This window comes from Phascolarctos cinereus, unplaced genomic scaffold (genome assembly GCF_003287225.1).
Source record: "Phascolarctos cinereus isolate Bilbo 61053 unplaced genomic scaffold, phaCin_HiC Scaffold_4;HRSCAF=312, whole genome shotgun sequence".
Lineage (NCBI taxonomy): Eukaryota > Metazoa > Chordata > Mammalia > Diprotodontia > Phascolarctidae > Phascolarctos > Phascolarctos cinereus.
The window spans coordinates 730,123,082-730,138,654 of record NW_027555847.1 but is presented as its reverse complement, the minus strand read 5'-3'; the positions used below and the strand labels follow the sequence as shown (position 1 = coordinate 730,138,654).

Here is a 15,573-nt window from a genome sequence, read left to right as displayed (position 1 = left end):
ACACCAGCTGTGTGCTTACAAGTCCCAGGTAGGTCAAAGCCAGAGTTCCCCACCACCACCACCACCATATTTCCAGGCTTCTACTGGCTGATCTTGCCATTGGGTCTCATTCTCATCTGACCTCTTGGTGAGTGTATTAAAGGTTGGCCGGTAGCACACATTCCTCCCAAGCCTGGCTACTAAATGAGCTCCCTGCCCCTAAACCTTCTCCAGATTCCCAATCACTTCCTAAATTCCTGGCTCACCTTTCCCACAGTTATCATTGGATAACGCTTTTTCAGACTTCAGACTTTGCCCATAGGATTGTGGGAATCCTGATTTCAGCCTTCCTATGCAGACCCTGTGTCCTGTCTCTTTGTCCCCTAATCTCTAAGTTCTTGGTTAGAAATTCTGTTGTCTTGCCTTCAGATCCAGCCTCCTTTGAAAATCCAGAAATCCTCCCTTACTCCCCCCACGATGTCACCTTGGACTCAGTTACCAAAACTCTTTCCTGATCTTTCTTCTCTTGTACCCACGGCTCTGGGGCTGGTTCCCTATCAGATTCCAGGTATGTGGCTCCTTGTCTCCAGTTTCCCTTTAGGGATTCCAAGCGTAAGCTCTACCAGGAAATCTCAACAGTCCTCCCCAGTTCCTGGTTAGATCTCAGGACACAGTCATCCTGCTTTTGCAGACACAGAGTCCATCTGAAGTAAATCTGTCACTCCAGTGTCCCCCACCTCCCTGCCATGAGCTATGTCTTGCATCCCAGACCCTACCCCTGCCCCATTTACCCAGGCCTCCTGCTTCCCGCCCTCATGTCCCATGCCAGAGGGCTTAATCCCAGAGTGGATTTTGTCTCCCAGTCTCAGGCTTCCCCTGGTCATTCCCTGTTGTCTCCATTCAAGAGCCCTCCCCATCCTCAACCTTCTTTAGCTTCCTTCCCTCCTAGATGGAGGAGTCAGTCTGTTGTCTAGACTATATGTGCCTGAATCAGGGAGAGAGGATGCAGGGATGGCAGAGGACCATTTGGAGGGAGAACTCTGACTCAGGGGTCATTAAGGCTCTGACTGGTTTCATCCCATGTGGGATCCCAAGCCCCCTCAGCTTTCTGGGTCAGTGTGGGGGGATGGGAGGGCAGGGAGCATAAGAGAAGAAGTAACAGAGGGAAGGAAGTAGTCTTCATGTCCAAACCATCTCCATTTCTAAGCTTGACCCTCTCTGCTTCCTCCCTCCCTCCATAGAGTTGTCTTTCCCCTGAGGGCAGGGCCTGGGACTTTGTAACTCCTCTAGGACTTCACCCTCTGTAAATCCCTGCAGGCCAACCTCCTGCCTAGGAAGAGAAGAAAAAGACCTTACCCTACTGGGATCCATCTCCCTGCCCAGCTCAGTCTGCAGAGTACCAAGGCCTGGCCCAAGCAGGGAGCCTGGAGCCAGAGGGAATGGCCCCTGGGAGCAGCAGCCCCCTAGCTCAGGTGAGTGCAGTCTGTGCAGACATCAGCCAATGAGGACATTGCCATAGACAGAGAGGATGGTCTATGAAGCAGGCTGTACCTTCCTTATGGACCATTTCTTTACAAAAAAAGGCATCAAATTGAATAAGGCAGTAAAAACACTGCCCTGCTCTCTGCTTCTCTGTGTTAAATTGATTCACTGGCACTCTGACATATGGAGCACTGCCTTCTCCCTCCCCTCTTTGTTTTGAAGTTCTCCCTCATTAGAATGGGTCAAGCAGGTTTCCCTGGTCTCCCTGAATCCCTGAATCCCTCCCCTTTACCCTTTCCTGGGTCCAGTCAGTAAGCATTTGGTATTGTTGCTGGGTTTTTTAAGTAACGTCCGACTCTTTGAACCTTCATGACCCCATTTGAGGTTTTCTTGGCAGAGATCCTGAAGTTGTTTGCCACTTCCTTCTCCAGTTCATTTTACAGATGAGGAAACTGAGGAAAATAGGGTTAAGCCTGACTTGCCCAGGGTCACTCAGCTAGTGTCTGAGGCAAAATTCAAGCTCAGGTCCTCCCCAGTCCACGGCCAGACTCTATCCACAGTGCCATTTAGCTGCCCCAACATGCTAGCAGCTTTATCCAAACAAGCTCTGTATGGTATAAAATGGCATTAAGTCTGAGAGGGAAGGTGCTAACAATTTTGGGAACCAAGAAAATAATTTTTTCAGAAAGTGAAATTTTAGCTGAGACTTGAAGGAAGCCCAGAGCAGGCATTTTTAGTTAGGGTTAGGGTCAGGATAGAGAACTTTCCAATCATGGAAGAGAGCCATTGGAAAGGTATTTCACATTGCCTTCTGTTTTTCTTTTTTTCCCCCCACTTTGTTTGATTGTTTCTTGATGTTTCATAGTACCAATAGCTTCCACTTGCTCAATTCTGATTTTTAAGGAATTATTTTCCTCAGAGACCTTTTGTACCTCCTTTTCTGTTTGGTAAATTCCACATTTTAGGAAGTTCTTTTCTTCAGGATTTTTGTGTACCTCCTTTACCAAACTTTTGACTTGTTTTTTATGATTGTCTTGTATCACTCTCCTTCCTTTCCCAATTTTTCCTCTACATCTCTTGATTGATTTTTAAAATCCCTTTTCAGCTCTTCCATGGCCTGAGACCAGTCCAGATTTGTCTTTGAGACTTTGGATGTAGGAGTTTTGACTTTGTTGTCTTCCTCTGAGTGTGTGTTGATCTTCCTTGTCTCCATAGTGACTTTCTGTAGTCAGAATTTTTTTCAGTTATTTTCTCATTTTTCCTGCTTAGTCCTTGACTTTTAACTCTTTACTGAAGTGGGGCTCTGCTTTTAGGGTGGAGGACTCACTGTAAGCTTTCAGTTCTGCCAAGGCAGTAAGAGCTAAGAAGGGGTGTGTGTACTGCTCTGCTAGCCTGCACTCTTCTCTGTGACCACAAGCATTGTTTTCTGCCCTGCAACTGTGAGGAGAGTCCCTTACTCTCCAGAGGCTGGAAGCCCTGATGTGCTTCTCCTCAGTGGGATTGTCACCCAGGACTTCAACCCACATCCTAGCATGGGCAAAACAACAGAGTCAACTTATAATTGATTTAGGAGTTGCTGACATTCAGAGATGTGGCTGTGGACTTCACCCAAGGAGAGTGGGGGCTCTTGGACCATCTTCAGAAGGAATTGTACAAGGGGGTCATGTTGGAAAATGCCCAGAACCTGCTCTCCATGGGTAAGGACACTTCCTCTGGTAACAGTGAATCTGCAATCAAAGGGAATATCTTCATTCCCTAGTGTGTAGGGTTTGGAGCATTTACCAATTATTAGAAGTGTTAGTCTCCTGTATCCAAGAGACAGGGTTCTCCTGCTTCCTGGTTTTCCTATAGAAAGTCTTTACATTGTGTGATAGGAACCTGAAGGTTTCCTCTGTTGTTCCTGAAGCTGTCTCTTACCACTTCTAAGTTGCTTCAAATTAGTGTGGAAGAATCTCAGACACAGAACTAACCTCAGAGGTTATTCAGTCTAACCTCTACCTGGACATGAATTTTGTCTGCAACTATCTGAAAACTTCTTAGGTTGCTTTCCCCTACAATCCCTTCCTCTTTGGGGTGGGTCTAGTATTTGGCATATTCTTTTTAACAAGCATCACCTTGCAGCTCATGGCTTCTACTTGTCCCTCTTATAAGAAGTGTGTCCTTAATCTTCCTTCCTGTTTCTCTCCAATTCCAGCACAGTTGGTACAAAAGGAAGGAAAGGGAATAAGCATTTGTTTTCACCCACTATGTGCCAGGTGCTGGGCCAAGGGCTTTCTTTACAATATTGTATCACTTTATCCTAACAATAACCTTCCAAGTTAGGTGGTATTATTATCGTATTTTGACAGTTGAGGAAACTGAGGCAAGTGGAGATTAAGTGACTTGTCCAAGGACACACAGCTAATAAGTGTCTGAGGCTGGATTTGGACTCTGGCATGCCTCACTCTAGACCCAGGACTCTCTCCACTGCACCATCAGCTGCCTCTAATTTCCAGAGAATGGAAAGTGTGCAGTGAGTCCCTCCCTGTATGAAGAAGGTGTGCCAAGACCAAATTCTTTGATTCCAATCTTTTTCCATGATCTTCTCCCCCACCCCTTCCAGAGCTCAGAAAACAAATGCTATGAGATTATACTTCAGGAGTCCTGGAAACCACCCTAGAGTCCTTGCTTGAACATTCCTGGCATTGCCAGGAGTACCAGACTGGCTGAGAAATAGAATTTGGATCAACTAGAATTTTTTGAGTTTGCCAGCAGGAAATGTCACCTGAAGAGGCTGAACAGTACACATGGTTTCTGTAGGTTTCAGGGAGTGAGGAAAAGGGTAGAGGGACAGTGCAAAAGCTGGTTGGTCAAGGTTCCTTTTTCTAGGACTTGACGCTGGTCTTGCACAATTACCCTTTTTAGAATATAATTTTAATTTAAATTTAATTATTTTATTAAATATTCATTATATTTATATAATGTATATTTTTATTACCTTTATTATTTATTTTACATTTATATATAAATGAATATTTATTCATATTAAATTTATGTAATTATTAATAAATGTAAAATTTACTTTAAATTCATTTTTTGAATTAGGAGTTTCTACAACAATTGTACTTGCTGGGATAGGAGGTAGAGTTTTGTCTCTTTCTTAGAACAGGTTGTATAACAGGATAATGAGGCACATCCTGTTTTGGGTTACATGCATTACAAGCGCTCATGGATAAGTATAGGGTCATGTGTGTGAACATGATAGTGTGGATCTCAAAATGGGGCTTCTTAGAGTCTGCACGCCTTTCCCAAAAGAGAACTAAATTACAAGTTTGTCTTCCTGCTCATCCCTAACTGACTTCCCATGCCCAGGGCTGCTAGTTCCCAGAGAAGATGTGATCTCTTATTTTGAGCAAAGGGAAGCATCATGGATGCTGGAGCAAGAAGGCCTGAGGAGCTGCTGTCCAGGTGAGTGAGATGAGAGCTGTGATTATAAGAGGCTTCTAGGTGTTGTGATGAAGCAAGTGCTTGATTTGGGGGCAGGAAGACCTGACTTTAAATTCTTTTTCAGATGTTCCTTAGCACTGAGCCTCAGTTTCTCCATCTCAATAAGAAGGGTTGGAATGCCATGGCCTTTCAGCTCCCTTCCAAAGATCAATCTATGATCCTAAAAGAAGTCATTATTTAGAAATTGGGGGCATGGAATTCTCCTGAAAGTGCAACAAGGGGATCAGACTATCTTATATAAGTTCTTTCCAAGACTTTCTTCAAGTTAACAAACATATAAGTGCCTACTATGTTCCAGACCTTGTGCAAAGCACCAAGCACATAAATAGATGCAAAGGACATTCCCTGCTCCCAAGGAGCTCACAGTCTGATGGGTCAGTGAACACGTGAATAACTATGCAGAAACCCACTATGGACAGACTAAATAGGAGCCAGTCAAAAGAGGGAAAGCCTTAAATTTGAGAAAGATGGGGAAAGGCTTATTGTGGGAGGTGGGCTGTAGTTGGGGATTCAGGGAAGCTGTGGAGAGCATTCTAGGCAACAGGGATGGCAAGGAAAACCCATGGAGTGAGGAGGTAGAGTGTCCTGTTACTGAAACAGAAAAAAGGCCCAAATGAATGGATCATGCCAAATATTGGGACAGGGGGACAAAGGGTGAAAGAAGACTGGCGGAGTAGAGAGGGGTTAGTGATGAAGTGCTTTGCCTGCCCTAGAGAGGGTTTAGTATTTCATACTTTACCTGGGGAGCCACTGGAGGTTATGGAGTAGGTGGTGACATGGTCAGGTGAGAGCTTTAGGAAGATGAACTAGATACCTGGGTGGGGGAAGGACTGGACTGGGGGGAGATGAGGCAGCTGGAACAACCAGCAGGCCTCTGACACTATCTCAGGTGTGGGGGACAGGGGTCTGAACCAAGAAAGTGACAGTGTTGAGAGACAAAGGGGTATATGGAAAGATGTCACAAAAGTGCAATCAACAGGATTGTGAACATGGGAGTCAGAAGTGTGAGTGTGTGAGAGACAATGAGGAGTCCATGACAAGAGTTTCTTTTGTTTTTCTTTTAACTATTATAAATACCCCAATTAACTATGAAGGACAAATGAAGAAAGATGCTATCTACATAGAGAGAAAGAATGATAAATAGAAACACATCTAGAATAATTTTGCATAGATATACCTATTTGTGTTTAATGGTGGCCATATCTTGGGCAGCATGGTGGGGTAGAAAAAAAAAAGAAAAAAGAGAGAGTTTCAAAGAAAGCAAGGGAAAGTAGTTGGAGACACCAATTGGAAATGGCCATCTCTAGCTAGTTAGCTATAAAATGGAAGAAAGATATTGGACTCCATCTCACGGGGATACATTGATCATGTGACAGCGTTTTAAAGATTACAGAGCAATGATTGTATTTGTGGTAATCATAAAATGGCTACTAGTGTGGGAGAGAGTGAGAATTAGTGGGGAAAAAAGGAGATACTAGAAAGAGAATGTATGGAGGTAGTTGAGGGGGTGGGATGAGATTATTCGTACATGAAAAAGGATTTTCTTTAGCAAGCAGAATAATCTTTCCATCTAAGATGGGAGGATAAGATAGCCCTTGATAAATGTCCAGTTTTCTCAGTGGTTGAGAGGGGGGTGGAAGCAAGCCATAATGGAGGATTGGGGATGAATAAAACAATTTGAAAGAGCTACTGTGGTGAGTGGTATAGAGAGTCAAGGAGATGGCAAAGGATTGCCTTCCCCAGTGAGGACCCAGCTGAAATTATGTAGCCTAAAGTGGTACTGGATCTGGCAGCCTGGTTTCATGACTCTCTCTCTCCATTTAACTGAACATGAGGAGTAGAGAAGGCTTTTGCCTCATCAGGAGTCTTCTGAGGCTAAACTTTGCATAAATCATCAAACCAAGTCCCTTTCCTATTTTCTATGGCTAACCTCTGTCCCTATTCTTGGAGAATCATTGGACAGGTTCAAGTAGGTGACCATTACATCCATTTAGAGAACTGGAAATTGGAGACCCACAGGTGTTTTGTAGCATGAGACACTTCAGGAGCCTAGAAAGAAGCTTCTATAATCTTCAATATTGGTTCTGGTCTGGTTCCATCAGGGTTAAAACCTGACTAAGGGAATTATTTTGAGGCAATTGACTACAAGAAAGAGATAGAAACAGGGCTGAGGCCTAAACATGCATTCAACAGCTGGGAGAGAGACCAGAATGTAGGGAGCAGAGGTGGAGGTTAGGGACTGCTATCAGCTCTGGATCCAGTCAGGGAATCAATAGACATTGCTCAAGTGCCTTCTGTTTTAGGCACTGTGCTAAGCCGTGAGGATACAAAGAAAAGCAAAAGACAGTTTCTGCTGTCACAGAGTTCAGAATCTAGTTTACAAACAAAAACTGATACAGGGAAAAGGGTATTTTAGAATGGAAATACATTTAGTTCAACAAGGAAATAAGGGAATAAAAGGAGTGAGGATAATACTGGTTTAAGAAGGAGAGCCTTATTGGGGAGAAAATAGTCAAAAGCAAATGAAAGTAATAGCTAACATTTATGCAGCACCTCCTACGTGTCATGCACTGTACAAATATTGTTTTATTTTATCCTCTCTAGAACCCTAGGGATTAGATCCTATAATTATGCCCATTTTACAGATAAAAAAATTAAAGCAAACAGAGGTCTTGTGACTTCCCTTAGGTCACAGGAATAGCAAGTTTCTGAGATGGAACTAGAACTCCCTGATTTGAGGCCCAGCATTCGATCCATTGCACCACCAGTTGTATTCTGATTTTTAAACACAACATGTTGAAAATGCTCACTCGTGGAAGGCGAATTTGACAAACTCTTTCCAGCAATGGAAATTCATTTTTTTTTTTCACTCTCTAACCAGTCACAATGAATTGCCACTTACTATTTTTAAAATTTCTTTTTCTGTTGGCTTATGAAAATGGCAAATGCGCTAGAAGGTCAATTGCAAGTGTTGTTTTATTTTTATTGCTTGTTTTTTAATTAGTATTTATATACAAAACAACTTTTGGAAGGATAGAATTTCTTCAGACATAATTTGTAATTTCTACCACTGGTAAACTGGCTAGACCCAGAGACCCTCATCATCAATGTGGTAAAAGAGGACAAGCTGATATAATTCTGGGTGACTTTAATGCTAGACTAGGCTCACACTAATGGAAGAGAGTCCTTGGGAGTAATACTGGAAACAATAGCAGCAATGGTCACTTCTACTGAAGACTTGTGCATCTCATGAGCTTCTCATTACCAAAACTTTCTTCTTTTTACCTAAACACAATAAAATTTTGTGGATGCACCCTTGCAGCAAACATTGACATTTAATAGACTGTGTTTGTAAGAAGAGGCAGACAGGATGTGAGAGTGAAGACTTTGTGTGGTGCAGAGTGCTGGACTGATCATAGACTTATCCTCTCCAAATTAAATATTTGTTTCCAACAAAAGCAGTAGCCCTAAGGCAAGATGACTATCAGAAGACTTAATGTCAACAGATTAGAGCACTTCTCTTAGCAGGTACAGTTTGTTGCTAACTTGGAGGGAAAGTTGAGTCAACACACAACTGGCAACAGAGGAACAGAAAAAGAATGGGCAGCTTTCAGAGATATGGTGGACAGCACTCTGTTTACTCATCTGGGTCAGAACTCTTACCAACATCAAGACTGGTTTGATGAAAATGATGGGGAAATTCAGAACCTGCTAAATGAAAAACAGGAACTCCACAGGTTTTACCAGCAGGATAGTTCATCCATCTCTAAGAAGGCAACATTTGACTGCACCAAAAGTAAAGTACAAGTGAAACTCAGAGAGATCCAGCATGCTTAGCTCAATAACAAGGCAGATGAAATTCAGTTTTGCACTTGTAGAACAATCTAAAGTGCTTTTATGATGCTCTGGAGGCTATTTATGGGTCAAAGATGTATGGTGCATCTCAACTACTCACTGCCACATTGATTACTGATAAAGATATGATCCTGAAGAGATGGGCTGAATGTTTCTGTAGTATTCTCAACAGACCATTTCCAATCAGAAGTATTAGTCTTTCCTGAACACATTTTACACCCATAGGGTGTATTAATCAAAAAATGATAAGCTAAGTAAAACAGAAAGAGGAGATGGACAATGAAGAGAAGGAGAGAAATCCTTGTTGGAAAGGGGAAGAAAAATGGATGAAATTTAAAACTATCGCACAGGACTAGTTGAAGGGGAAGAAAGAAAAGGAAATCTTTATGAGAAACTGAGAGGAAAAAATGAGAAGGAAGAAATGTAGAATGAGATGAAAGCAGAAGAGATAAGCAAGTTTCTGGAGAAACTAGAGTTAAACGATTTATGGCATCTTCTAAATGAGACAACAAAGGAATATGCATATTTCTTCGCAACACATGGAACTTCTATGAAAATTAACCATGAAGGCACAGAGATACTAGAAACAAATATAAAAAGACAGAAATAATCAATACATCCTTTCATTCCATAATGAAATAAGAATGGAAATTGATTCATGGACCACAAACAAAAGATACAAACCCAAAAGGAGACCTAACAAAGATAGTAAAGGACAAGTGAGTCAAAGAACAAATCACAGAAATGATAACTTTGTAAAAAGCAAATGATAATGATGTGACAACATGCCAAAATATCTGAGATTCAGCTAAAGCAGTCCTCAGGGGGACAACATATCCTTACCATCATGCATTAAGAATATAGAAAAAGAGAAGGTTAATAAATTTAATATGTACTTTAAAAATTAGGAAAACTAACCCAAAATAAACACAAAAGGGAAGATATAAAAAGTATAAGGGAAATGGATAAATTGGAAACAGAAAATAAAAATGACAAATAAAACTAAAAATAAATTCTCAAATGAGTGATGAAGTTAATAAAACCCATAAAACCCATTTGGTTAAAAGAGAGCAGAAAATCAAATCAATAAAATAGCCAATGATAAAGGTAAAATCACAGCAAAACTGGAAGAAATAGAAAGGATCATCAGAACATAATATGCACAGTTTTATTCTACAGAAACTGAGAACATGCACAAAAATGGAGAAACACCTCCCAAAACAGGAAATGCTCCACTGTCTGGATACCAGATAGAGAACTTGTATAGCCTGAGCACAGAAAAGGAAATAGACTTAAATGTAAAAAGACCAAAGGAAAAAACAGCTCCAGGTTCAGATAGATGCATAGAAGAATTCTCTCAAATTTGGAAAGCACTGGTAGTACCTGTACTTCACAAATGATTCCCCAAATAGGAAGGTATCCTACCAAGACTAGTATAGACCTCATCCCTAAACCAGTGAAAGTCAAAACATGGAAAGTAAACTCCAAGCCAATATCATGAATGAACATTGCTCCCCAAATTTTAAGCCAAATCTTTTCAAAATGGCTATATATGACGTCTGTGGAACAGAAGGTCACTGGTGTCTATCTCTATTCACAGATCATGTTACCCTCTCAGCGGATACAAAAAGGGTCAGTGTACCTGCCTGGCTACAAGCTGTGCTGCCTTATTTGGGCTGTTGCTAACAAGGACCCTGACAATTCTTTAACAGCATCAAATCAAAATCAAAGAAAACGGAGAAGGTAGATACAGTGACCCATAGTAGGTTCATATAAGCAGCCTTAATCCCCTTTCCAGTCTTCCCACACCTCACTCCCCTCCTCCTCCTTTTCTCTCACCCAGGGACACTGGCCTCCTTGACCAAGACCATCCTTCTCTGGACTCTGTGCTTTTCCAGTGGCTGGCCCCCATGGCAGGAATGTTCTCCTTTTTCACCTCAGCCTCCTGAATTCCATTAAGTCTCAGCTAATGTCTCACCTTCTGAAAGGAAAACTCCAAAACTTTTCCTTGTCCCTGAAACTATAAGAGCCTTCCCTCTCAGACTACCTCCAAACTACCCTATATAGAGCTTGTTTGGACACAGCTGCTGACGTGTCTCCCCTGATGGGATGATGGGACCTGGATGTCTAAAAGGAAAAGACTATGGTTTTGAAAGCAACCCAGTCCCTGAATTTTCCCATACATTTGAGCAGCCTAGATCACTGGAGCTTCCACCTAGGTCAAGTGGCCCACCCCAGCCCACCTAGATCACCTAATACTGTTACCAATTTTATTTTGAGTTGTCTGATGGACCATAATAATCTATCCATAATCAATAGTCAATTATCCACCATCTGAGAGAAATGCCACAAGCTATTCAGAGAGAATGTAATACAGTTAGAGGCCGAGAATAAAACAAATACAGACACCATACACACACAGACAGACAGACAGACACACACACACACACACACACACACACACACACACACACACATTTGTATTCCCTTCGCTCCATAAGCAGAACAAAAACTCAGTTCTTTTCTATTTCTCCAGGCAAAGAAAAACATCTTAAAAGGGCAGAAACAATCATTTTTAAATGCCCTTAGCTCACAACCCAAAGATGACTTAATTTCCAAAGAGCTTCATGCATGAATTTATATTGGATCCTCACAACAAACCTGTGACACAGGTAGGGCCATCATTCTTAATAAATTCACAACTCAGACCATGAATTCAGAATGACTGAGTGACTTGACCCAAATCCCAGCAGCTGACACCAGAATCAAAACCCTGTGAATGGGCCTGCTCTGTCCATAGTACTCCACAAATTATCTCCATTTTCAATCTCTCTCTTTCATTGTCCACACTGAATGCCATTTGGCACACATATACTAAATATTCAAATTATTTCATGATTTATTCTACCAGGAAACATAACCTAATTTCCCTAAGGATCACTTTCGATCTTTGGTTTTCTGTTGTATTCTCTCAGCTAATATGCAGAACAGCAAAACCTTTTTTTTTGTATATATGTGAGGCATAAGGGATTTTATACTGACTCATTAATTTCTTTAGATAGCCATTACTTATTTCTTTTTTTATTTAAATATTTATTTTTCATTTTCAAATTCACTTCCACAAGATTTTGAGTTCCAAACTTTCTTACCATCTGTCCCCTTCCCCCACCCCAAGACGGCATGCATTCTGAATACCACTTCCCCTAATCTGACCTCCCTTCTATCTCCCACCCACCCACCCTTCTCTTATGCCCTTCCCCTTCTATTTTCTTATAGGGCAGGATAGATTCCTATATCCCATTGCCTGTATATCTTATTTCCCAGTTGCATGTAAAAACAATTTTTAACATTTGTTTTTAAAACTTTGGGTTCCAAATTCTCTCCCTTCCTCCCTCCCTACCCATGCCCATTGAGAAGGCAAGCAACTTGATACAAGTTATACATGTATAGTTATGCAAAACACTTCCCAGCAGTCATGTTGTGAAAAAGTAATTATATTTCCCTTCATCCTATCCCACCCTCTGTTTATTCTATTTTCTCTTTTGACCCTGTTCCTCCTCAGAAGTATTTGCTTCTGATTACCCCCTGCCCCAATCTGCCCTCCCTTCTATCATCCCCACTTATCCTCTCCCCCCCAATTTTCCTGTATGGGAAGATAGATTTCCATACCCAACTGAGTGTGTATGTTATTCCCTCCTTAAGCCAAATCTGATTAGAATAAGATTCACTCATTCCCTCTTACCTTCCCCCTCTTTCCTTCCACTGTAAAAACTTTTTCTTGTCTGTTTTATATGAGATAATTGACCCCATTTCACCTCTCCTTTTCTCCTTCTCCCAGTATAATTCTCTCACCCTTTAATTTTATTTTTTAGATATCACCCCTTCATCTTCAACTCACTCTGTGCCATCTATCTATCTATCTGTCTATCTATCTATCTATACATACATATATTTTTTCCCTCCAATTGTCCTAATACTGAAAATTCCTGGCCTGTGCTCTGGTCTATGATTGACCACAAGCACTCTTTTCTGCCTTGGAACTGTGAGGGGGATTCCTCTTCACTGCCACCACAAACTCCACCACGTCAACACTATAAAAATGTACATATCTTTTGACCCAGCAATAGTACTTCTAGAGCTGTATCTCAATGAGATCATACAAATGGACAAGGGGCTCACATGTACAAAAATATTTATAGCAGCTCTTTCTGTGGTGGCAAAGAATTGGAAATTGGTGGGAGAGGCAGAGTCAAGATGGCAGAGTAAAAGCAGGGACTTGCTTGAGCTCTCCCTCAAACCGCTCCAAATACTTGCAAAAATGGCTCTAAACAAATTATAGAGCCACAGAACCCACAAAAAGACAGAGTGAAACAAATTTCCAGCCCAAATTAACCTGAATGGTTGATAGGGAAGATCTGTTGTGCCAAGCTGGGAAAGGAGAGCATGGGCCTCATGCAGGCAAAGTCTGGTCTTCAGCAAACCTGGAGCAGGCCTCGGGGGACTGAATCACCAGCAGTTGTAGCAGTTTCCACACTTCTCAACCCACAAACATCAAAGACAACTTAGAAGGTGAGTAGGAAAGGTCTGTCAGACCTGGGTGAGAGAGGAGTGTGGTCCGGCCCAGGTCCTGGCATAGCCCCAGGGCAGCAGCTGCTTCCAGAGCTCTCGGCCCACAGACAAAGGGGGGGATCAAGGAACTGATCAGAAGGGGATTGCAGGAATCTCTTTTCTGGTGCTAAGGCAGGATTCTCTTGCCTTGTCCATGCTTGGATCTAAGAAAATATTGCTAGTAGCTAGAAAGAAACAATTCAAGTATTGTGGAAACACAATCAGGATGAGACAAGATTTTAGCAGCTTCTACATTAAGGGACTGGAGGGTTTGGAATATGATATTCTGAGGTCAAAGGAGATACGAGTAAAACCAAGAATCACCTACCCAGCAAAACTGAATATAATACTTTGGGGGGGGGGGGGAATGAACAATACAGTGAAATAGAGGACTTTCAAGCATTCTTGATGAAAAGACTAGAGCCCAATAGAAAATTTGACTTTCAAATACAAGACTCAAGAGAAGCATGAAAAGGTAAACAGGAAAGAGATGTCATAAGGGACTTATTAAAGTTGAACTGTTTACATTCCTACATGGAAAGATGATATTTGTAACTCATGAGACCTTTCTCAGTATTAGGGTAGTTAGAGGAAATATGTATAGACAGAGGGTACAGGGTGAGTTCAATATGAAGGGATGATATCTAAAAAATAAAATTAAGGGATGAGAGAGGATTGTACTGGGAGGAGAAAGGGAGAGGTAGAATGGGGTAAATTATCTCACATAAAAGTGGGAAGAAAAAGCTTTTACCATGGTGGCAAAGAGGGAGGAGGTGAGAGGGAATAAATGAATCTTACTCACATTGGATCTGGCTTAAGGAGGGAATAATACACACTCATTTGGGTATGAAATTCTGCCTTACCCTACAGGAAAATAGGAGGGAAGGGGTTGAGGGGGGGATTATAGAAGGGAGGGAAGATTGGGGCAGGGGTAATCAGAAGCAAACACTTCTGAGGAGAAACAGGAGAGAATAGAATAAATGGGGGGTGGAACAGGATGAAGGGAAATATAGTTAGTTTTTCACAACATGGCTATCAAGGAAGTGTTTTGCATGACTACACATGTATAGCCTGTATCGAGTTGCTTGCCTTCTCAATGAGGGTAGGTGGGGAGGGAGGAAGGGAGAGAATTTGGGGCTCAAAATTTTAAAAACAAATGTTAAAAATTGTTTTTACATGCAACTGGGAAATAAGATATACAAGCAATGGGGAATAGAAATCTATCCTGCCCTACAGAAAAATACAAGGGGGAGGGGATAAGAGCAGGGAGGAGTGATAGAAGGGAGGGCAGATCAGGGGATAGGGTATTCAGAATGCATGCCATCTTGGGGTGGGGGAACGGGACAGATGGGGAGAAAATTTGAAGCTCAAAATCTTGTGGAAGTGAATGTTGAAAACTAAAATAAATTATTTAATTAAAAAAATTGGAAATTGAAGGGATACCCATCAATTGGACAATGGCTGAACAAGTTGTGGTATATGAATGTAATGGAATACTATTTTGCTATAAGAAATGATGAGCAAGGAGACTTCAGAAAAACCTGGAAAGTCTTGTATGGATTGAGTGAAGTGAGCAGAACCAGGAGAATGTCGTACATAGTAACAGCCACGTTGTGTGATTACTAACTTTGATAGACTTAGCTTTTCTCAGCAATACAAAGATCTAAGACATCTCCAGGTCTCATGATGGAAAATACTATCTGCATCTAGAGAAAGAACTATGGAGTTTGAAAGCAGATCGAAGCATACTATTTGATCTTTTTTTTTAATCTGTTTTGTTTCCTCTTTCTGGTAGTTCCTCCCATATGTTCTAATTCTTACTCACGACATGACTAATGTGAAAATACGTTTAATAGGAATGTATATGTACAGCCTATATCAGATTGCAAACCATTTTGGGAAGGGAGGTAGGGGGAGAAAAATTTAAACCTCAAAAGCTTATGGAAGTGATTGTTGAAAACTAAAAATAAATTAACAAAAAAATTTTAAAAATTTAAAAAATTATCATTAAATGCCTCTGCTCTCTTAAATAAAATTAAAAGCCTTCTACAAAACACAATTTAAAAATGTATGGGTTGTTCATGTCTAAAAATAGGTATCTGATATAGGAATTTGAGTTTATCATTTGAGTTTTTGAGCTCTTTTTACAGAAGTGGACAGCAT

The 15,573-nt window shown here is 41.3% G+C and overlaps 1 protein-coding gene across 1 annotated transcript in view; it reads left to right on the top strand.

Moving 5' to 3' along the window:
* Window positions 1–15,573, top strand: part of LOC110201814 (uncharacterized) — a 73,888-nt gene that overhangs the window by 27,813 nt on the left and 30,502 nt on the right. The window contains 1 exon segment of the mRNA XM_078151863.1: window positions 1,314–1,451. Coding sequence (XP_078007989.1) covers window positions 1,314–1,451 — 138 coding nt within the window.